Raw genomic sequence first — 23,119 nt, forward strand, 5'->3', positions numbered from 1 at the left:
TACAGCCAAGTGGTCCACTCACCCTTGTCTGTCTCACCCACAGGAGTCACAGTCACTGTAGCTCACCAGTGCGGAGGTCCCAACATGTGCCTGGACTTGAACCAGAGACATCACTCCATTATTCCATTCAGTCAATGGGGTAGTGCAAACTTCTCTATCAATTTTATAAAAGTGATCAGGGAAGAAGGAAAAAGGGAGGGAAAGAGACCAAAATAAACTGAGCTTGCAGCACCTGTGGCACTAATCATGAGATCAGCTTGCTCTCTGACCGCTTCTCCACAGCTGTTTGGTGACTGTCGCCTCAGAATCATGTAGACCCTCTTATCAGATTATAGTTCCCCTTAACTGTTCTAAAAATAACAACTTAAAACTTTAAGTTCTCCCTTTGAGATAATCCCTAAGGCCCTGCATATGGATAAAGCTACTGACGTGGCAGGCCTGAAGGACTTTATGAATAGCGGACTCACCAAAATATGCATTTTCCAAATGTTGATTTTCCACCTTCCCCTGACCAATCAACATCCCCAATTTTCCATCCCCTCACCCTCCACAATCCCCTTGAAACCTCAGCCCAGAACGTTTCTGGGAGATGGATTTGAGGGTCTTCTATCTCCTCACTTAGTGCCGCTGTAATCATGAAACTCTTTCTGGGCTGTAAACCCTGCTGACCTACTATAATTGGTCTGTTACTGCACAGCGGGCATAGGAGCCTCCTGGTCCTACAAGAGTAGGTACCATTAACATATGCATATTCCCATTTTAGAAAGATGTGAAACTAGGTTTCATAACTTGTCCAGACTCACCCATCTAGAAAGTGACAGAGCTGGGTATCTGTCTGCAGAGCCTGCACCCTCAAATTCTGTTCTTAGAGTGTGTCTCTAGGTGGTGGTCACAGTTGAGACCCACAGGCCTGTCATTATGCCCAGGCCACGCAAACCCCTCCCCAGTCCTTGCAGGACATCGGACCCACCTGTGTCTCCAGAGGGACCATCCCTGCCTCCAAATGGAATGCCTGGGATTTCATTAAATTGTGCTGCCATGTTGCCAGAGGCTCCTCAAATGGACCCAAGCGTTAGCATGCTCCTGGGAAAGAGGATGCAGTGCCACTTGATTCCAAGGAAGGCTCTTGTCAAGTTTGGCAGGTCGCACACAGGCAGGAAATCAAACATGAAGAGGATGGTCAGGTCCCCCAGCACAACATGTCCAGGGGGACAGCGCCTGCCACAGACAGGGCCTGCAGCGTGGAGACCATAAGGCCAGGTACCTGATTCTGAGGAAGGGCCTCAAACTGTGGCCGAAAAGCATAATGTAGGAACAATTTGCCTCTGATCTTTTCCAATTCTGGAAAACCTGAAACCTGGAGGCCTCATGGTTCTCTTAATTTATTAGGCTGCCTCCTTCATTGAAGGAGAACTGTCTTGTTAACCCCATTCTCGGGTCTGTAGAACCACGACAGTCGTTTTTAACGATCTCTTTAGAACACAGGTTCTTCTTATCTCAGGATCCCCATAAATCTCCTCTTTGTAAACAGGACCTTAGTCATAGTCCTGTTTGTGATGAATATCTCATAACCTCCTAGCTGCGTGTTGCCCATGACCTTGCTAATTTTATCACACTCTTTGAAACAACTTTATGTTGCCATCACTCTTCCTCCTGGACTCTGTGTCTGTTTCCTGAAGGCATCAGAGTTGAAGGGCTTCATCCTTGTGAGGGTGTTTTGGGTGTTGCCCCTATGTTCTCATTGAGTTTGCTTTGTAAATCGATGGCTTGAACTCCCGAGCCTCCAACTGCACATATTGCAAAGTACACATACGTTAAGTACAAGGCCACCTTTTTTCCTTCATCGTCACAAAGGTGCAATTCTTTCCCTGTCTGTTTGCAATTTAGAGCATATCTGCTCTTTTCTCTAGGGCAATGACTCTCAAACTCTAGGCTGCATCAGAATCACCTGGAAGACCTGTTGAACAACCAGATTCCTGGGCCCCTCCCACAGAAAAGAAGATAACAGAGAGGAGGGGAGGAGGGGATAGGACGAGAAGGGAGAAGCGAAAAGAAATGACTGCAGTTATCACATGTCATAGGGTCGGGGTGAAATATGTATTTATTGTCTCTCCGTGGTAAAAGCTTTCAGGACTTGTGTCACTTCTCCACTAAGAGTTCCTCCAGCCTCTGCTTGGTTACTTCCAGGGAAGGAGAACCCACTGCTTCCCAGGATAGGAAGCCGAGCCCTGGGGAGCCGAGAAGAGGTACACCCTGTGTGGCAGGAGTGACAACCAGGAAGTCAGAGTTATTTCCAACAATATCTCCTTCTTCTGTGTCCCTTGGTTGTGAACCTCTTACCCTGTCCCAGTCTCCGGCAGCCACTGATGTGTTTGCTGTCCCCATAGTTTTGCCTTGCGAGAGTGTCATCAAAATGGAATTACGCAGTTTGCAGTCTTTTGAGAGGAGCTTCTTTTGCTTGGCACAGTGCATTTGAGAGTTATCTATGTTGTTGTGTGTTTCTGGAGTTTGCGCCTTTTTAAAATTGCTGAATAGGATACCATTGTATGGAATTTGTCTAATTTATTTATCTATTTCCCTATTAAGGGATATTTGGCTTGTCTATGGTTCTGGCTGACTGTAAACAAAACTGCTAAAAATATACATGTATAGGTTCTTCTGTAAATCTCAGATTACATTTCATTTGGGTAAAACCTAGGGGGGACTTTCTGGGTTGTACAGTAAGTGTATGCTTAACTTTGTAAGAAATTGACAAACTGCGAAGTAGTTTCTAAAATGGATATTTCAGTCCTCACAACTGCTTGGGGTGGGTACTGCCATCATCGCATTCTCAGGTGAGGATGCTCAGCTCACCTGGGCGAAGCAGCTTGCAGCAGGAACAAAGTTGGCACGGGGTGGACCTAGGGAATGTGGGCTCAGGCACTCTCACTTGACGCAAGTACTGCTCTCTGCTTCAGTTTCTGCTTTCTCATGACTGGCTTCCTTTGCTTTCTCACAGTCTCTGCCCTCCTAGGGCAGGTTGGCGCGGCTCAGCCTCTCTGTGCACCTCCTCCATTGGGACATTTTCCCCATGGTGGTGCCATCTGGGGCTGCCCTTGCACTAAGAACTGCAGCTGTGTGCAGAATGCCAGCTCTGCTGCTGGCAAGCCACTGGCCTCCAGCTGTTGCCTACCTTTGCTATGTCCCCTGTCAGGGCCCCAAAGAGACACAGCAGTGAGCTCTCATGGCTACTCTGTTCCCAGCCTGGCACAGCCAGGGGACCTAGTGACACCTACTGGCTATCAGTTAGAACTGCAGCTGCACTTGAATTTAATGTACAAGAAGGCTCTGATGCAGCTCCATATTAAAAAGGTGAGCACCTATTCTTTTTTTTTTTGAGACGGAGTTTCACTCTTGTTACCCAGGCTGGAGTGCAATGGTGCGATCTCGGCTCACCGCAACCTCCGCCTCCTGGGTTCAGGCAATTCTCCTGCCTCAGCCTCCTGAGTAGCTGGGATTACAGGCACGCACCACCATGCCCAGCTAATGTTTTGTATTTTTAGTAGAGACGGGGTTTCACCGTGTTGACCAGGATGGTCTTGATCTCTCGACCTTGTGATCCACCCGCCTCGGCCTCCCAAAGTGCTGGGATTATAGGCTTGAGCCACCGCGCCCGGCCTAGCACCTATTCTTTACCCATGCATAAAAATTCAGACAACTGGTACAGACATGCAATAAAAGGTAAAGTTTCTCCTCCCTATAGCTTACATTTACTCCTGTGATTAACATTTTCTGTTTTTAGTTATCCGGTCAGCACATGAATGTAAGTAACTTGATGATACATATAAATTCTTGATTTATCCACTTTAGATAGCGTATTAGTCCATTCTCTCTTGCTATAATGACATACCTGAGACTGGGTAATTTATAAAGAATAGAGGTTTAATTGGCTTACGGTTCCACAGGCTGCACAGGAGGCATGATGCTGGCATCTGCTCAGCTTCTGGGGAGGTCTCCGGAAACTTACCATCATGACCTATGGCAAAGTGGGAGCAGGCACATCACACGGCCGTAGTGAGAGCAAGGTAGAGGGGGAGAGTTTTGGGGGGGAGGTACCACACACTTGTAAACAACCAGATCTCACAATAACTCACTATTGTGAGGACAGTACCAAGGGGGATGGTGCTAAACCATTCATGAGAAATCTGCCCTAGAGATCCAATCACCTCCCCACTGGGCCCTGACTGCAACCCTCGGGATTACATTTTAAAATGAGATTCAGGCAGAAACATATCCAAATTATATGAGATGGTATCTATTAACTACATTATAGGAAAGATCACGAATTTAGGGCATTATATGACTTTTCTTTCTTCCCGTCTCCTTTACTTCGTCTTTTTAATCTGTAATATTACTAGTTTTTTAGTAGATTTATGCTTAAAAAGAATGTATGTAAATCTGAATTTCTTGATGTATTTTTTTTTCTTTTTTTTTTGAGATGGAGTTTTGCTTTGTCACCCAGGCTGGAGTGCAATGGTGCAATCTGGGCTTACTGCAACCTCGGCTTACTGCAACCTCTGCCTTCCAGGCTCAAGCAATTCTCATGCCTCAGCCTCCCAAGCAGCTGGGATTACAGGCACACCACCACACCCAGCTAATTTTGTAGTTTAGGAGAGACGGGGTTTCACCATTTGGTGAAACCAGCCAGGCTGGTCTCAAACTCCTGACCTCAGGTGATACACCTGCCTTGGCCTTCCAAAGTGCTGGGATTACAGGCATGAGCCACCATGCCCAGCCTTTTGATGTATTAATATTAGAAAGATTCTATATTGATTCTTCACTACATGAAAAAAGGAAATTAGTGCATGTAGACTTTCCTTTGCTCTCTACCTCCAGATTTCTGTGAACCATAATATCACTTTTGTTGATTATGTTTATAGATTTAAATACTGAAGTAGCCATAATTAAGTGTTCTGTTTTTGGAGTTGATTCTAAAAATTGAAAACCCTTAAACAGTAGTTAAGGCATTATGATTTTATAAACACGATTTACTGTAGAACCAAGTACTGTGATTAGGCTCACAGAAAAAGAAATAAAATACTATGTAATTAAACCTTGGGCACTCAAAGGAAAATGTTCTATGAATGAAGGTCTCTTTTTCCACTCCATTAATTATCCACAGTTACCCACACTTCAGTTGCATCAAATTTGAACCACAACCTTTTTAGACTGTTTTGTTTTCCCTGGGTTTCTAATTGTCATTCTATTTGCTGTAATTGTTATTGAAGAATAACATAGCTCATCTGATTGTTTAGAGCCGACCAGGATCTGCTTAGAATCTTTATTTTGTGTTCTTATTTCTATAATTTCTGTAGTGGATGAGACTTGCTCTGGTAGGAATAGCACCGTCTTCACCAGGTCTTCTGAGTTTCTTTGGATGCATTGCTTTCTAGGGCTGCTATGTTGCTGTCAGCTTGGATTTTTTTTTTTTTTTTTTTGTTACACACCTGAGTCCTACATTCTCATGGATCTTGTGACATTTTCTCTTTTGGATTTTATTTTTATTGCTAAAGTTTAGATTTGCTGGAACATGTGCTACATCCGTATAACACAGTGGTTAAGAGTTGACCTCCTGAGTTTGAAACCTTGCTTCATATTAATCCTGTGGTCTTGGATAACTGGATCTCAGCACTGTGGCATCTTCATCTGTAAAATGGGCACAATACAGCCCTCTCATAAGTTAATTTGAGATGGGGTGACCCAATACATGTAGTACTGTTAGGACAATGACCAATAAATGATAAGCCTAACATTTTGGTGGATTTTGCAAGGGGGAGAAGTAAAGGGTGTGCTCATTTGGCCATCCTGAATTGGCAGACAAAACATGTTTCTGAAGTAATCAAGAAGGCCCACCTTGTCACTATGCACACCCTTGATGCCCTCGTGCCATCCTCCATGCCATGACTGACACGTATGTCTCCAGAGCTCCCTCCTGAATCCAGGCTTCCATCGCTGACTGTCTCCTTGACAGCTCCAAGCGCACGTCCAATGCACATCTCAAGTTCAACTTACTCAAACCCAAACTCCTGATCTCCTCTGCCAACTTGTTCCACTGACAGCATTCTCCACCTCAGGATGGAGTTGCCATTCTTCTAGAATCTCAGACCAAATATTTTGGTGTCACATTGATTCTTTTCTTTCTCTTGAATCTTCATTTCAACCATCAGAAAACTCTGGGTACTCTAGCTTCAAGATATGCCCAGTATTCCACCACTCTGACCCCACCACCTTCACCCTCATCTCAACTGTCATAATCCTCACCTGGATCATGTCGTGGTCTCCTAACGGGTCCCCTCCCCACTGTCTCCACATGACTCCCTGCTGTCTAGCCTCAAACTTGTTGAGTGTGATGCTATTTTACGCCCTCTTCCTGGAGCATCCTCCCTCTGACACCTGTAGGCTGTCCATATGGCCATGGGACCTTTCATGCCTTTGTTCACATCACCTTCTCCATGAGGACTTCCCTGACCACTGTCTCTATTGTTGCGGCCTCCCCTGGGCCTCCTAATCACTCTATTTGCCTCTACTTCCTCTTTTTCATGGCACATGCCACCTTCTAAATTATGACATAAGTTACATATTTATCATGTTTAGTGTTCACTGTCTGTTTCTCTGCTAGAATGTCAGCTCCTTGAGGGCAGAATTATTTATATCTGCCTTGTTTACCAAGTATTTACATACCAATTTTTTTTATCTGCTTTGTTTACCAATTATTTATATCTGCCTTGTTTACCAATGTATTCCAAGTGCTTAGTACAGCAAGCCCTGGCTCAGTTGTAGGCACAGAATATGAATACATGTTTCATATGAATGTGAATTCTCCGTTGCAGGCAAAACTGAGGGTATGCATAGTGGCAAGGAGGGTCTTCTTGATGACTTCTCAACAATTCTCAGTTGTAGGCACTGAATATGAATTCATTCTAAATAAGAGCACATACTTAGGGAAGGAGTTTGCGAATCGTGGTGAGGAGAGTGGAGGAGCTCCCACGCTGCCTTGCCCCACGGTTTAGCTATTGACGGTGACACCTGAAGGAGGCAGTGTGGCTGATAAGTGCGGGGAGCACACTCTTCTTAAGGGTAAGAGTGACAGGGAGGTTGCTTTCAGCGTGCAAGAAGAGTGACAGGACACATGAGCATGCACGGGGCCTGACAGTCTCAAGGGTCCCTTCCAGCTCTAACCTTCAGTGATTTCAGGCCTGGGGAGGTGCTGAGCTCCCTGGCCCAGGAGGCATTCCAGCATAGGCTGCCTGATGTCTCAGCAGGGATGCTGTTGGGGGGGTCCCAAGCGTGAGAAAAGTACAAGAAGTGGGTGCCCTTCAAGGTCTTTTCTAATAATAAGACTTGAAAATTAGCCAACTCGCCCCTCTCTGACCACTCCCACACCCTAAAGCCTGAAGCCTGGAGTCTCTGGGTCAGCTGAGGAGGGTCCTCCTGAGCCATTCCCTGGCCTTCCCTACACCCCTGTTACCCCATGGTTGTGGCCACAGCCCCTCCTCCTCCTTCCCTTCCCACACAGAGCTCATTCTATTTTTGGTGAGGACAGGTGACAGTGACTTTGACAGAGAGCGCAGCCTGGACGTATGGAAGAAAGGCAAGTGAGGGGCACCTGCCTCTCAGCCTTACTCTCCCATGTCTTCTCCCAACTCTCCCCAAGTCACCAATGTAGGCACAAGGCCGGCTCTGCACCAGACCTATCCATTGGGTTTGTTCTGTGGCGCTCCACTTAAAGACACAGGTGGATGTGGCATTCGGAGGTGTGTGGTAAACACAAAAGATGGAGAGAGCCATGGTAGAGAGGTGGGAAGGGAGGCTGAGGCTGGGCATGGAAGACATGGCCCTGAGGCACCCGGCAGCCTGAACACTCTCATTTCATCTCTTTTCATCAGAGTCCTTCATCTCTTCAACTGCCTGATACCAGGAAACTTAGAGCTGCAGGATATGCTGGGCCCCACCTAGGAAATTCATATTTATTCAAAGGCTGCTTGTAAGCAAACATGTTCTTTTGTTAATAAGTGACCTGGAGGAGCGTCTCTGGGGACATCATCCCTTTGCTTTTATTTCTCTGGAAAATGACTAAAGGACATTCAAATCAGAAAGATTTTATGAAGTTATGTAATCCCTGACATGCTGAATGTCTGTATTCCCACACCTCCCATTCCCCTCCATATTAAAAAGAAGACCAGGTTATTTTCCATCATTTTCTCCTGAAGTATGCTTTTGCAATTCAGCAGCTATGCCACTGTAATGATAGGAGATGGACCAAGGAAGGCAAACAGAAAGCAATGCAAACTTTGTAACAAACACAGGCACCTCTTCACCTGCTTCCGTGAACATCTGCATGGTGTTTACGCAAACCTTATCTCCTTCCAGATGTAATCCAAGCAGCTGTTATTTCTTTTCCAGTTTTACAGAACAGGTAACCAGAGCTGAGAGAGCTTAACAGCAATGTGTAGTGGCCTGCACAGGAACCAGGCCTTCCGGCCCCAAGTCTCATGTGCCCTTTTCCTGCTTCACAAATGCCTCTGCCCAAATAGGACCCGGTGGCCCATGATACCCACTGAGGACATTTGGTGAAGTAACTAAGTGTGGACTCTGGGGATGCACAGTTCTAGCTCTGACTTACTATTGTGCGGCCTTAGGCTAAACTGATTCCTTTAAGTCTCACTTCCCTCATCCGTAAAATAGGAATGTGGCAGGCCAATTCTCCCTGACAATCACACAGACAGGCCTGCATGACAGTCACACAGACAGGCCCGCATAGCACCCAGCTACACAGACAAATTTCCACCGTGCTGCCTTAACATGGGCAAATAGTTAAACCTAGGGAAATCGGGGTCCCGACATCAAAGCTGGAAATGAAACATAAGGTCAGTAGGAGCCTTGCATGGGCTTCTCCCTAACCTGGAGCAAACAAAATAAAAGGAACAGTTTTACGTTCCTAGTGCCAGGACCTGTCTCTGGTCAATGAAATCTAAGACGAGTCAAGGAAACAGAGGCAACTGTTTGAATAGACTCATTGGAGAGTCTAAGGCAGTTCTCCAGACCGAGCTGTAAAGGAGAGAAGACAGAAATAATCACTCTAATACCGTAGAAGACAGGCCTTGAAGGTACTGGGGTCCTTTTAATCAGACTTAGCAAGCTTTTTTTTTTTTTGCCTCTGACCTTCTAGTTGAAACAAAATTAGTTAGCAATGGATCTAGGCGAATGCTATACCGCACATGGGCACATAACCCCAACCTATTAAGCACTAAGAAAACTGGAACACTTTGAGTTGGTCTGGTGGAATTATCTCTGGCCTTCTCACTGTATCCGGTTAAAGCAATACACTCCCTTTTTCCTACTTTATCTGCTTCTCATTATTGGGCCTTGAGATAACACAGCCGGACCCAGCTGGCTTCCAGGAACAGGGACCGTAATAGATATGTATCACATAGGCCTGTTGTGCCTATAAGATGATTTATGCAAAAAGCCTAGCAGAAGGTCTGACACATTAATTCTTTAATAAGTGGTAGTTATTCTTACGGCGAGCTCTGGGTTGAGCGGGCCGTATTAACGGGAGATGGGAAGAGGGGAAAGACAATAAGGTTGGCTAGTTGAGGTGAAATTAGGAGACATGAAACAGGTCAGCTAGGTGTCAAAGAGCCAGGCAGACTTTGTGGAGTGACAAAAGACAAAACAAAAAGAGGAAGTGGGTATACTCCTGGAATAGCTTTATTTTAACCGCAAACTGGAGGGAAGCTGGGCCTCTCTTCTCTTTGAGGAGACCCTAAAAGTAACAGCTCAGAGTTCTGAACCAACACAGAAACAACCCCCCCCAAAAAATGTGTGAAGCCAAGACCACCTTTATGGCTGTGATGGTGAAGTTTATGTGTCAACTTGACTGGGCCACAGAGTGTCCAGACATTTGGTCAAACATGATTGTGAGTGTTTTGTGAGGGTCTATCTGGATGAGACGAACATGTGAGTAATTAGACTAAATAGAGCAGATTACCCTCCCTAATGTGGATGGGCACATCCAGTCCATTGTTTCCTGAACAGAACAAAAGGGCTGATTCTTCCTCTAGTAAGGGAGAACTCTTCTCGCCTCGGGGTGGGACATGAGTTTTTTTTGCCTTCAGACTTAAACTGAAAAAACAGCTCTTCTTGAGTCTTGAGCTTGCTGCCATTTGGACTGAACGAAACTACACTACTGGCTGTCCCGGATCTCCAGCTTGCTGACTGCAGATCATGGGCTGGCTCAGCCTCCACAGTCACAAGAGCCATACTGTTCTCCTAGTGTGTGGGGCTCTTCCCCCAAAGAAGACATTCTGATTCTCAGCAAACTGACACAAGAACAGAAAATCAAACACCGCATGTTCTCACTCATAGGTGGGTGTTGAACAATGAGAACACATAGACACAGGGAGGGGAGCATCACACACTGAGGTCTCTGGGGGGGATCTAGGGGAGGGAGAGCAGGGGGTGGGATAACATGGGGAGAAATGCCAGATATAGGTGATTGGGAGGAAGGCAGCGAACCACATTGCCATGTGTGTACCTATGCAGCAATCTTGCGTGTTCTTCACATGTACTCTAAAACCTAAAACGCAACAAAATATTAAAAAAAAAAAAAAAGAAAAAAGACATTCTGCCTCCGTGGAGCCTCCTGAGACCACTGCTTGGCAGTCGAGATTTTGTCCTTCGAGAACTCGGGTCCACTCCAGGCCACGCTATATTTGAGGCTGAGGTTTGCTCTTTGTTGCATTACTCATTCTAAATTACAGATAGACCCATTTCACTGGGTCTGTCCTATTTCGAGCTAGAGCATAGGGAATTTGTTCACTTTCTCCTTCCTCTTCACTCAGGACCAGCACAAGGCTGCAAACCAGAAAAATGTGTCTATCTTAAAGACTGAAGCCTTCCCTCAGGTGGGCTGTCTCAAGTCCAGCCTGGAGAGCAGACACTCAGCCGGCCCGTTTGGTTCTCACATCCTTGTCAGTCATTGTGTTCGTCAGGGTTTTCTAGAGAAACAAAACCAACAGGATGTGTGTGCTTGTGTGTGTATATGTTTTTGTGTGTGCACACACATGCACCCATGAGGTAAGCACATAGATATACCTAATCTGCATATACACACATATATATGTACACACATACACATACACACATAAAGACTGATCTATTTGAATGAATTGGCTCTTGTGACTGTGGAGGCTGACACAGCCCATGATCTACAGTCAGCAAGCTGGAGATCCAGGACAGCCAATAGTGTAGTTTCTTTCAGTTCAAATAACAGCAAGTTCAAGACCCAAGAAGAGCCGTTTTTCAGTTTGCATCTGAAAGCAGGAAAACTTATGTCCTAACCCAAAGGAGGAGGAGTTTCCCCTCACTAGAGGAAGAATCAGCCCTTTTGTTTTATTCAGGCCTTCAACGGACTGGATGGGCCCACCCACATGAGGGTGGAGTTCGTTCTGCCATTGTGCAGTTATCCTTCTGGGACGAGGGTACCTTACTTTCCCAATGAGAAATTTAAATTTCCTCTTTTGAGCATGGAGCTTCTGCCTTCTCAGAGCTGCATGGGGTGGGAACTTTGTTGGTGATGTGGCCTCCAGCATAGACTGTGAGAAGATTTTTTTCTTTAATCCTGGAGAGAAGACACTGGTCTCAAGCTCCGAAGGCTGGCCGTGAAGCAGGATGATCTGTGCAAATTGAGTTAGGCCCTGGGCAGCCAGAGCACACACTGCCTCTCCACAGGCCTCTGCCGAGACCTACCGGGCCTCGCACACACGCAATGTGGTCCCAGAAACTACGCTTGCTGCTGTCCTCACTTGACTTTCAACTAGGCCTAAAAAAGCGGTGTCAGTGGAAATGTGTTTTTCTTGCTCCACCTGTATGTTAGTTGCACATCTGTGGTGAGGACAATGCCTTGGGCCTCATGCTCTGTGAGGCTGCAGTGGGCCGCGGTACCAGCTCCTGTCTCGGGTGTCTGATTTCCTCCTTGAAAGATTGGGACAGCAGACCCAGCTCTGTCTATCTGGGCAAGGCCCTGACACTTGGAAGCATGAAAAGCCATGTGACAGCTGGAGTGGAGCTTTGAATGCCCTTGGAAGGATTTTATTTCAGGGCCATGGGCCTTAGAAGTGATCACTATACAATCCATTGGGGGCAAATGTTGGGATTCACTCAGGGTGGCTGGCAAAATATTAAGGGAAATATTAGGGAACGTTATAAGATATAGTCTCAAACCTTTTGGTAGGCCAAAAGGTTTTGATAACTTGTAATAATAGAACAGGCTGAAGGTTGCCAGTTCTTATCTTAGAGTATTAGGTCACAGGGTAAAGCTTAGGGATAATGGAAGCTTTGCCAGTTAAGTCTGTTTACCCCACATTCCTTTGTCTCTCCTCTAACTAGCTTGTTTACTCATGTAACCTTTGAGCCGGATGGCCCTCGTGGGAGGAGGTCCACCAGGGAATTTACCCATTAATGGTGTTTGCTCTGGGCCCTGGAACTAAACCTTTTATCATTCATAAGACAACTCTTTTAACCATATTAATTATCCACAAGTGTGATGACTTAAAACCTCTGTTATTAAATCTATGCTGAATAAACATGAGGAGGAACAGCTTGTGAAGGGTCGCGTAGCTGCAATTGCGCTCTGAGAGCAGCTGACAACCTCCCTGGCCCACTCATTCACTGTACTCTGTGTTTGAGTGTTTTATTCATCTGTCACGGTTTGCAGGACAGACCCCCACAGGTGGTGATCAACGTCTCAGGCAAAGTTCAAGATGAGGTGTGATAGACCTCATAAAAGTGGAACAGAACATCCATTGCTCAGAGATGGGAGAACAACTCTGAATTGAGAGGGCTAGGCTGTATTCATTTACTCTTTTCATGGGAAAGTGTGAGGCCTGAGGTGGGGAAACAAAGATAGTGGCAGCTACTTTCCCTTTGCCAGGGTGGCTGAGGAAAGCCAGCATGTCACAGAGAAGCTCTCTCAGCAACAGCAGCTGATGGTGCTGTGGCCGAGGGCTGGCCAGGAAGCAGCATGATCCATGTGAATCGAGTTAGGCTCTGGGCAGCACATGCTGCCTCTCCACGGATCAGTAGCATCAGCATCCCCTGGGAGCATGTTAGAATCACAGTCTCAGGCTCCACCCAGACCCACTGAATCAGTATCAGTATTTTCACAGGATCCTCAGGTGATCCACAAGCACATGAAAGTGTGAGAAGCCCTTCCTCTTGCTGAACAGTTTTCCTCACTCAAGCTCCTTTTCTTACATGATTTCTTACTAAGAGAAGCCAGGATACATCCTGGACTTCCTAGAGAGCACACTGGATTTTATGCCATTTTGATTACCTGCAATTTTCTTCCTCATTCATTCAAATAGTCATTGACTACCTCCTATGTTCCAATAGTTTCCTTCCTCATGCATTCATTCATTCATTCACTCAGCCAAACAGTCATTGAGCACCTCCTATGTTCCAGTATGTGTTCTATCTGCACCCGGGTCCTCCTGGCCTTGACTTGCTAGGTTGCTTCCGTTAGGATGGGAGGTACCTGGGACCTGGTGTCTGAAAGCCAGTTACTTGGGCAGGTAGATATTGGCACATGAGCAGGAGAGACGTTACACTGGTGTCAAATGCTGACCTCAGAGTTTGAGACAGGTGGAGGAGTGTAAAATGCAGCCCCTGTGGGGAGATCCATTACAAGTCCTGTGCGCACGGGATGTGCACTGTCTTGTTTGACAGCACACTGCAGTAGCTCCGCCAGCTGATGACAATTGAGAAATGCATCCGCTAAGAGCGGGAATTCTGTGTCGGAGTTTAGGCCAGCCCCGCGGCTCCTGGAGGCCCACTCTCCGTTTGTGTGGTAAGACCCCCTCTGTGGGGGTGCGATGGGAGCAGTACTCAGAATAGCAACCACAGCTGAAGCCCGCTAAGGAAGCCGGGAAACGGAAACGGAAACGTGCTGCGCCCTGGGATGGGAGTGCGTCGCCATTGGATGAAACAACCCGCCGGGCAGGGCTGTAACTAGAAAATAGGCGGGAGTGGGCAGGGCCCTGCGTTCTGGTCACACTGAGAAGGAGCACATGGAAACGAAGGCCCGTGGATGTGGCCTGGGGCAGACTAAATCTTCCCACTTCAATGCCGCTTCTCCCACGAGGGGAACTTTGGGGTGCAGAGGCTGAGACAGCAGCTGGAGAGACATGTGGGCTCATCTGTGAGGAGCTGAGGACGCGCAGAGCGGGGACTTGGTGCCCGGGGTTGACGCCACCTTCACTTCGGAGTAGATGACAGGGGAACCCTAGGAGACAAGAGCACCCGCGTGAAGACCAGGGCGGGCCTGGGGGTGGGGGAGGCCAGGCAGAGGGGAAGACTCACCTTGTTCCTGAGATGCCTGGGGTCAGAGGCCGCTGTGGAAAGAGGAAAGTGTTCAGCTGTGGAAGATTGGCGTGGAGCTCTCCCGTTGCGCCGGCGCTGTCAGGCCAGCCCCGAGGCTCCTGGAGGCCCGCTCCCCTCCGCGCGGTGAGTCCATCGCTGCCCTTGGTCGGTGCCCACCCCGTCCCGTGCCATTCCTAAGACCCTCTCTTCAACACCCCTTCACACTTCGTGGCCCACTCGGAGCTGCTTAGGGGCTCTCCAGAGAAAGACGTTTGTCTTTTATCTTGTTAGTTCTTTGAGCATAATCGGTATTATGTGTTCTGGAGAGGCGGTGTGGCGGGTGCGAGTTTTAGCACGCTCCATGCAGGTCTAGACCGCCCGAGACTGAGCCTGCGGCCTGCCTTGTCACCTCTGCAGCTGGGGGACGTCACTCAACATCTCCTGCCTCGGTTGCCTCATCTATATGATGGGAATAAAAATATCATCTGCCTGTATGGTTTTGGTGAAGCTATATGAGTTTACACATATGTGTGTGCTCATGTGTCTGTGCATACACTATTTCTATCATCTATCATGTGTTGAGCAGTTTTTATGTGTCAGGTACAGTCCTGATTGCTATATTCAATACATTTTCTCTCTATTATCATATGTATGCATGCCATAGTTCTGTATATGTGCTACAGGTACAGTTCTAAGAGCCATCCATACAAATATAGTGTATTTACTTATTGCACTTATAGAACTATACCTGGCACATAACTGTTCAACACATGATAGATATTAGAAATTATTATTGTTATATTATCATCAAACTGGAGGAAAGTATGACATTCTCCAGACACGGCTCTCCCTTTTTGGGGAATGAGCCTTGGAATGGCTTGGAATGAGCATCAGGACTCCCTGGAATTGCACTGAGAAAAGCAGAGTTTGGTCCAGAGTTTGGACTCTGGAGACAGACTGCTTGGTGATTGTCTGTATGATTTCGGGCAAGTCATTTAAGGTATCTATTCCTTGGTTTCCTCATCTGTAAAAAGGGAGTAGTAACAGCGTATACCTCAAAGGAGCTTGTAAGAGTGAATGAGTTCACATGTCTCAGAGGGGTGCTACAGAACCAAGAATGAGGCACAAACACAATTCACTTGACTTTATATAAGAAAAATTGGAACACCAAAGAGGGAAGCTCACTGGCTGAAATCACGCAGCACTTTTAATGAAGCAGAGGTAGAAAGAAAAGCCTGCCCCAAAGGACTTTGCTTCTCTTTCCTGCTCCTAGTAAGGAGGCAGCCAGGCTGGGATGCCCTCATTTCAAACCACTGACTGTGAGTGAGGGCTGATGACACAGCCAGACCTCCAGCATGTAATCACCACAGCTGCTCCACCCTCTGCAGTTTCAACAGCATTTCCACACCGATTTTCTCATTTAGTCCTCCAGTAACCCTAAGAAACAGCGTGGTAGCTATAATAATGTGCCCCCAAAGATGTCACACCCTAATCACTGGAACCTGTGAATATATTACCCTAAAAATGGAAAAGAGGACCTTTCAGATGCGATGAGGATTACAGACCCTGAGACAGGGAGATTAGTCTGGGTTATCCAGGTGGGCCCAATATACTCACCTTGAGAAAACCCAAGCACTTTTCTCAGCTGAGGTCGGAGGGAGACCTGACTATGGAAGAATGGTTAGGGAAATACGACCTGACTACTTGGCTGGCTTTGGGGAGAGAGGAAGGGAGCTCCAGCCCAGGAAAGTGGGTGAGATCTAGAAGCTGAAAAGGCAAGAACACTTGCACCCCTGGAGCCTCTAGGGGTGAACACAGCCCTGCCAACACCCTGTGAGACCCATGTCAGACTTCTGACCCACAGATCTGTAAGATGATACATTCGTATTGCTTCATCCTACCAAATTTATGGTAATTTGACACAGCAGCAATCAGAAACTAGTACAGGTAGGTAAGTACTGTGGACTAAATGTGTTGCTCTCCAAATTCATGGGTTAAAGACCTAATCCCCAATGTGATGGCATTTGGAAATGGAGCCTAGGGTGACAATTATGTCATGATAATCATGATGATGAGACACGAGTGATGATCTCTCCCTCTCTCTCTGCTGTGTGGGGGATACGGCAAGGAGTCACCTGTCTGGAAACTGGGAATAGGGCGCTCACTAAGAACCTGACTATACTGGCACCTTCATCTTGGACTTCCAGCCTCCAGAACTGTGAGAAATAGATATTTGTTCTTTAAGTCACCTAGTCTATGGTACTCTGTTAGAGGAACGGGAACTGACTAAGCGGTAGGGAAGTAGTCACAGTTTATGGATAGAGATACTGAAGCTCTGAGAGATTAAGGGAATGCCCCAAAGGATGCTTTTGTTAATCAGGTTATACTGAGGCCCTCTGCAGATAATGGAGAAAGGAGAGTGCAGGGGAGGCTTGGATTCGCCTGAAGTGGCTTAGGCGCAAATTAAGAAGTCCCATGACCCTGGTGGTGCGTGCCTGTAATCCCAGCCACGCAGGAAGCTGAGGCAGGAGAATTGCCTGAACCCAGGAGGCGGAGGTTGCGATGAGCCGAGATCGCGCCATTGCACTCCAGCCTGGGTGACATGAGTGAAACTCCGTCTCAAAAAAAAAAAAGAAGTCCCATGACCCAGTGGGAGGGGCGGCTCTATGCCTGGCTGGCTCAGAGTTGCTGAGGGGGTGGAAACTGAGCTACACTATCTAAGTTGAGGGTTGGCCAGAACAAAGACTTCCTTGGGTCTTACCAGTATGTTTCTTTTTCTTTTGGACGCTCCGTACTTCTGAGTAAACCACATCTTCTCTTCTAGGATTTACTTAGAAAGAAATTGAAGTTTCAGAGGATGCTAAGGTTCTTGCCTCTCGTTAGAGATACTTCCTCCTCCCCCAGCAAGAGTCTCTTATCTGGAATGACTAGAGCCCTGCAGGGCTGGGCACAGTCCCTCCCCATCTCCTGCCCCACCTCTTTCCCACACCAGCCCTCTGGCTTCTGCCAACTGAGGGGTCCTTGGGCCTCACCATTGCTGTACACTGGTTGCAGCTCTGTCCAGGCTGGTACATTGTGGTAGGTGGGCTGTTGGGAGTCTGAGTCTGAAGGGCTCCTGTGAGACAGGGAAATGTGAATGTTTCTTAGGAATCCTGACAAAGTAGCTCTAATGATTACTCCTAGTAAGTGATTTTCTACTGCAAGGTGGCTGCCAAGCCTGGAAACATGGAGGAGTACATAACAAGTGGCCCATGGGCATTTTATTATGAATCATAATCATATTATCTATGTCTCCAGGCTTTATGCTCATCTAGTATGTAACAGGCATTGTGCTGATGCTTATAACGACATGATGTTCTATTTCATCCTCATTTTGTAGTTGAAACAAACAGAGGCTCCAAGAAGTGGAGCCTTGTTACATGAATATCATGTAACAAGAATGGGGATGAGCCAAGGCTCAAAGCTGGCTCCAAAGCCTGCATGCTCAGTGATCAGAAGGCTCTGAGGCGCTCTGCATGGTTTGCGTGCTGCTCTCGTGGGCTTGCCCAGGGATAGTGGTGAGCCTTTGTGTGGCTCCTAAAGTCTACCTTTGGGATACAAGACGGTGACCCCTTCTTCATAGGGACTACGTCCTTCTGGCAGATTGACCTCTCTGGGTGATCAAGTTGTGTAGCTCCATCTTCTCAGTTGTTATCACAAGAGGTGCTGATGAGATCAGCATCTCCAGAGATTTCCAGGTTGACTGATCTAAAGTCATCTCAAGACATGGAATGACTTGGTGGTCATAGTGGTCACTCAGACAACCAAGCCAAGAATGGTCCAGGGATGTGGGTTAATAAATGAAAAAGCAGTTCACACTTGATGAGCAAACAGCCTATACAGCTAAGGGGGTGGGTGCAAAGGTGTTGGGAATTGCCTTGAGATATCCCCAGGGAGGTACAGCAGGAAGTGGGCACAGCCCATCTCAGCAGCACCTGGCAGAAACTGTGCTCTCTTGGTAATCACAGATTCAATTCAGTTTTTCCACTCTGTGGACATTTCATTAATCACACAGGAATGCAGCTCAGGTCTTACCTGGAGGGGTCAGAGGCAGGCTTTCTCCCTATAAAGGAAGCAGAGGATTATTGGATTCAGGACGAGGAGACCCTCAGAGGGGCACAGATCAGAGAAGGCTCACTTAGAAACTGCTAGGAGTTGCTGTCACTGAAGGTGGAATCCTTCTTTGTTATGCCCCAGGGAGGCAGCAGACTGGGCAAAAGCTACTGACCCTGCCAGAGGGGTATGTTATGATGTGGAATGGAAGTCCACAATCTGTTATCCTTTAACCTGGTGGTTTTAAAGATAATGATTGGTAGCCACAGGCAAGAAAACAGACTTGATCAGCTGTAAAAAGAGTGTACATTTAAAATATCAGAAAATTACTGGATCCTATCTGGTTTCTATTTTCTATTTCTCAGAGTTTTTCTCCTCCTATTCCCCTTCCTTGGGGGTCTTGTAAGCGTCCAGAAGAAGACGCTCTGCGGTTTATGATGGTAGATAAACCATCTCATCAAGATATTTTCCACCTTATAGGTCTGTTTTGGAAACTGTATTTGGTAAAAGCAATTCTGGAGAACCCAGCGGGAAAGGCAGAGGATTGAGGGACAGAACGGAGGAACTCTTGCGAGCCTGAGGATGGCCACAAAGGCAGCATGAGGCCCGAGGGAGCATTGCTGGGAAGGGCATGAACTCAAGCCAAGGTGTACCCAGAGTTACCCACCTGCTTTTCTCGAGAGCCAGCAGTAGAGCAGCAGTACCCCAGCAGCAAGGCCCGCCATACTGAGCAGGCCCCCGGTGATGCCTGTGGCAACAGAGCCACTTCTGTTTCCGGTTAACCCTGAGGGGGAGACCCCACAAATGAGCCAGAGGAGAGGCTATGGTCTCAAACTGCCCACCCCCGGTAGCTGCTGCCTGGGCCTGAGGGTGAACCTAGGTGAGCAGGGTCCCAGCAGCTAAGCAGGGGCCGATGTGGCACAGAAGGTGGCTGCCGTCTTTGTGAGGAAGTTGTCTCTGTGCCTGAGGCAAGGGTCAAGGGTCAGGGTGGGTGGTGGCTGGCGAGAGAAGAGGCAGCCAGGTAAGGAGCTCTAAAGTCAGTGTTGCTCTTTGTCCCCTGCCACCCTGTGCTCCAAGCCCCCACGTCATCATTCCAGAAGCACTTCAGGAAATAGCAATGTAGAGAACTGCCAGCTGTGTTACTTGTCCCTGAGGAGTGCCGCTCTGGTCAAGCACCGTGAGGGTTATCAGAGGGTCTTTGGGGGAAACATTTTGTCTCCATCTGTGGCCCAGGCATGGGAAACTTACCTGTGATATAAAGTGTCACTGCCTCACTGCGCTGGGTCCCTAGGCCATTGTCGGCCTCACAGGAGTAGTTTCCAGAGTGTTCTGCAGTCAGAGAGAGGTTGAAGGAGGCTCCTCCTCCAGAGGGAGCCGAGCTATTCCCCAGGGTGACATCCTCATAATAAAACCAGTACAGGATCGGGGGAGAGCCTCTCAGGGCCTCACAATGAAGCTCCAGCAGGTCCCCCACCACAGCCTGGGCCCTGGGAGCCCTGAGGGTGAGGACTGGGCGAGACACCAGAACTGAGGGAGAACAAAAAGTCAATAGCAGTTTCTGCTTCTAACATATTTGTAAAAAACAAAAGGTATTATCAACAAATGTAAAAAGTCATATCTCAATCTTGGAAAGTAGATTAAAATACAGTGATAAACAAAGCTAATTAGCTTGACCTACTAATAGTTTTCAGTGTACAAAAACATCCAGTAGAAAACTGTAAAAAGATATAAATCACTGAAAACTTCAAATAGACCATAAATATATAAAAAGATTATCACCTTCATTACTAATCAATGAAATACAGCTAAAGACAACCATACAATACTATTCTTTTCTCAATTTTTCGGGTTGGCAAAGCTTACATGGACTGATCATACCGATGAGCTTGTGGATAAACAGGCATCTACATTTGCTCTAGGTGATAATACAAATTTAACAAACTTCCTTGAATGATTTGTCAATAGCTACAAAATTTAAAGTGCCCATAAACTCTGACTCAACAAATCTACTTGTAGCAGGCCAGGTGCGGTGGCCCAAACCTGTAATCCCAATGATTTGGGAGTCTGAGGCAGGAGGATCCCTTGAGCCCAGGAGTTCAAGTCCTACTTCTAGAGCCATCTCCTTTAGGGATACCAGCATAAAGTATGCCAATATATTTGTACAAGAATTTCTATTGTAGCATTTTAATAAAAGCTAAAAATTAGAGGCAACCTACTGGATTGGGTAATGAAATACGAATGCTATCCAAGATGTATTTCTTAAAAGTCGAGATATATATTTCAGTTAAAAAATGCAACTGGCATAACTATAAGTATAATATTATTCTAGGTTTGTAAAAATTAAATGCCTTTAGGTTTATAGAATATTCCTAGAAGCATACACATGGAACAGTTAACAATGGTTATGTCTAGAGAGTATGTGCATATGAATTGATTATGAACAGGTAGAAAGAGACCTTTACTTTTCAGTATTGGCCCTTTTGTATTGTTTGATCTTTTTCATCATGAAGATTCATGTGTTCTTTCAGAATAACAAATTATTAAAAACTAAAAGGTTGTGTTAAAAAGTGGCCACAGTGGATGAGGAAATGTCATAATGTCTCAGACTAATGTAAAGAGTTAGAAAGGACCATGCTTCAACCTGGCTTTACCCTTGCTAGCTGTGTGTCTGCAAGCTAGTTACTTCACTTCTCTAAATCTCAGTTTCTTTTCTGAAAATGGCTTAAAATTTATCCTCCCAGGTTTATCTTAATGATTACATGAGATATTGGATATTAAGCACTAACCACAGAGTCTGGAGCCTGATGAAGTCTCAGTGATGTTGATGATGTCATTGGTCACGATGATAATAAGAAATAATATTTCCTTTTCTGGAAGTTTCTGGTCCCTATGACCTGTGTCCTAGTTTCAGGACTCAGACACAATTTATTCAGGCTGCACAAGAAGCCCTTTAGCTGTGATAACAGCAGCAGCAGAAATAACATGCATTTATGATAGGGAATTATAGAAACAAAGGAGTGAGGATGAGCAGAAAATCATGAAATCATAAGTACAGAATGTGGGAGGTATGATGTATTGGCTTGCTGTGTTGCAAGGAGAGACGGAGCAGCCCTCGGTCAGTGGCACATGCCTGTATGTCAGCTCTAAGGGACAGGTGTATAAACTGTGTGGCAAGAGTCCCTGCAAATCTCAGGAAAATGGGTTGAGGTTGGTGCTGCTTGTGGGGGAAGAAGAATGAGCTTACCTGTTGGGAGCATGTTGGGAGCAGGCCCTAAGCCTGGCATAAACAGGCCTTAAAGATACTGGCCATAAACAGAATATCTATAGCACTGTAACATCCTTGTGATGGCAGTGACACACATTGCTAGAGGTTGTTGGTTTACTGGAGCAAGGGAAAGAAAGACCTAACCCATTCTTACTTGGGGGCTTCTGAACCGCAAACGATAGAATGAGTGACCCATGCCTTAACGACATGTTCTAGCTGCAGTAGATAAACACACTGGAGCCTGTTTCTTGCCACTAGTAAAGAATGCTTTGTTCCCTGAGAAGAATGCTTTTAGTTAAATGATGATTATCACTTGCTTGCTGTCAATAAATGTGTGGGTCAAACTCTATTTGAGGCTCTCAACTGGGAACGCTGTGGCCCCTTGTCATCCCACCTTTTGCTCTCTATCTCTGTGTCTGTTTCTTAATTCCTTCAGCACCACCTGCGTTGGGGTCTTCATGACCAAGCTGGTCTTGGCACTTACCGAATAGGAAAATCTGAAGTCATCATCTCTTGGATGCCAATGAGATGGCTGCACTGGCTACTTTGTGAGATGCTGGATCCTAGGTTAGCATGCCCAGATCAGCCTGCTTATGTGGCTCTGTCTCTATTCCTATGATACCCAGGCATCTTGCCAAGGGGAATAAAAGCATCATTGTATATTTTGCTTTACATGACTAGAATGGTGATTGCATACCATCTTATGGTCTCCTGTTTCTCCAGGATATATTCCAAAAGCAGGGACAGCCCACTTTTACTTTCGCACATCTCCTTCTAGGAACCTGTAAGTCTGCATAATCCATATTCCCTGTCTGCCAAAATCATAGAATTCTAGGACAGGGGATGATATGATTTTCATCTAGTCTGATTTTCCCACTTTATGGGTGTGGAAATTGAGGTCAGTATGGGAAAGGCACTTGGCCAATGTCACACAGCTAGTTATCTTCAGAGCCAAGTCTAGAACATTCACCTCAACACCCCTTAGCATACTTTTGCTAAACCCCAGGTCTCTCTAAACAGGGGTTTCGAAGTTTGGCTTGTAGGAGGTCATCAACAGAAACATTCAAAGCTCACTAGAAGCGGCTTTCCTTGGGTTATTACACTTAATTGCATGGGATCAAAGAACAGCTTTGAGAATGGAGGAGTTTGGTTGATAGGTGGCCGTTTCCATTCCATGTCATCTTGCTCCTGTTTTCTGCCCTGGTCACCTGTGTCCCTTGCTTTAAAGATCACTGAGTGTGTCTCCTGAAGAGCTGTGCACACAGCTTATGTTAACATAGGATTTTTACTGTGGAAATGTAAGGAACATTTACATCCCCGGTAATGCAAGAAACTCAAGAATAGAGGATTGGTGGAAGTCAG

General features: G+C 46.4%; 1 protein-coding gene and 1 long non-coding RNA gene across 3 annotated transcripts in view; one reads left to right on the plus strand and one right to left on the minus strand.

The window, feature by feature from the left end:
- Positions 1–497: 497 nt before the first annotated feature.
- LOC108290272 lies at positions 498–21,696 on the plus strand. The gene is made up of 3 exons (XR_001819505.2): positions 498–578; positions 15,825–15,831; positions 21,686–21,696. It is a non-coding gene; the product is annotated as an uncharacterized LOC108290272 (long non-coding RNA).
- Positions 12,111–23,119, minus strand: part of FCRL5 (Fc receptor like 5) — a 38,624-nt gene continuing 27,615 nt past the window's right edge. For both annotated transcript variants that reach the window (XM_017510069.2, XM_037731863.1), the window contains exons 11-17: positions 19,741–20,019; positions 19,160–19,276; positions 18,475–18,502; positions 17,433–17,515; positions 17,162–17,230; positions 14,401–14,432; positions 12,111–14,323 (exon numbers count right to left, since the gene is read on the minus strand). In XM_017510069.2, the coding sequence (XP_017365558.1) occupies positions 14,234–14,323; positions 14,401–14,432; positions 17,162–17,230; positions 17,433–17,515; positions 18,475–18,502; positions 19,160–19,276; positions 19,741–20,019 (698 nt within the window). In that variant the 3' untranslated portion in view covers positions 12,111–14,233. The remainder of the gene's footprint in view (positions 14,324–14,400; positions 14,433–17,161; positions 17,231–17,432; positions 17,516–18,474; positions 18,503–19,159; positions 19,277–19,740; positions 20,020–23,119) is intronic.

Source organism: Cebus imitator, unplaced genomic scaffold (assembly GCF_001604975.1).
Source record: "Cebus imitator isolate Cc_AM_T3 unplaced genomic scaffold, Cebus_imitator-1.0 Scaffold427, whole genome shotgun sequence".
Taxonomy (NCBI): domain Eukaryota; kingdom Metazoa; phylum Chordata; class Mammalia; order Primates; family Cebidae; genus Cebus; species Cebus imitator.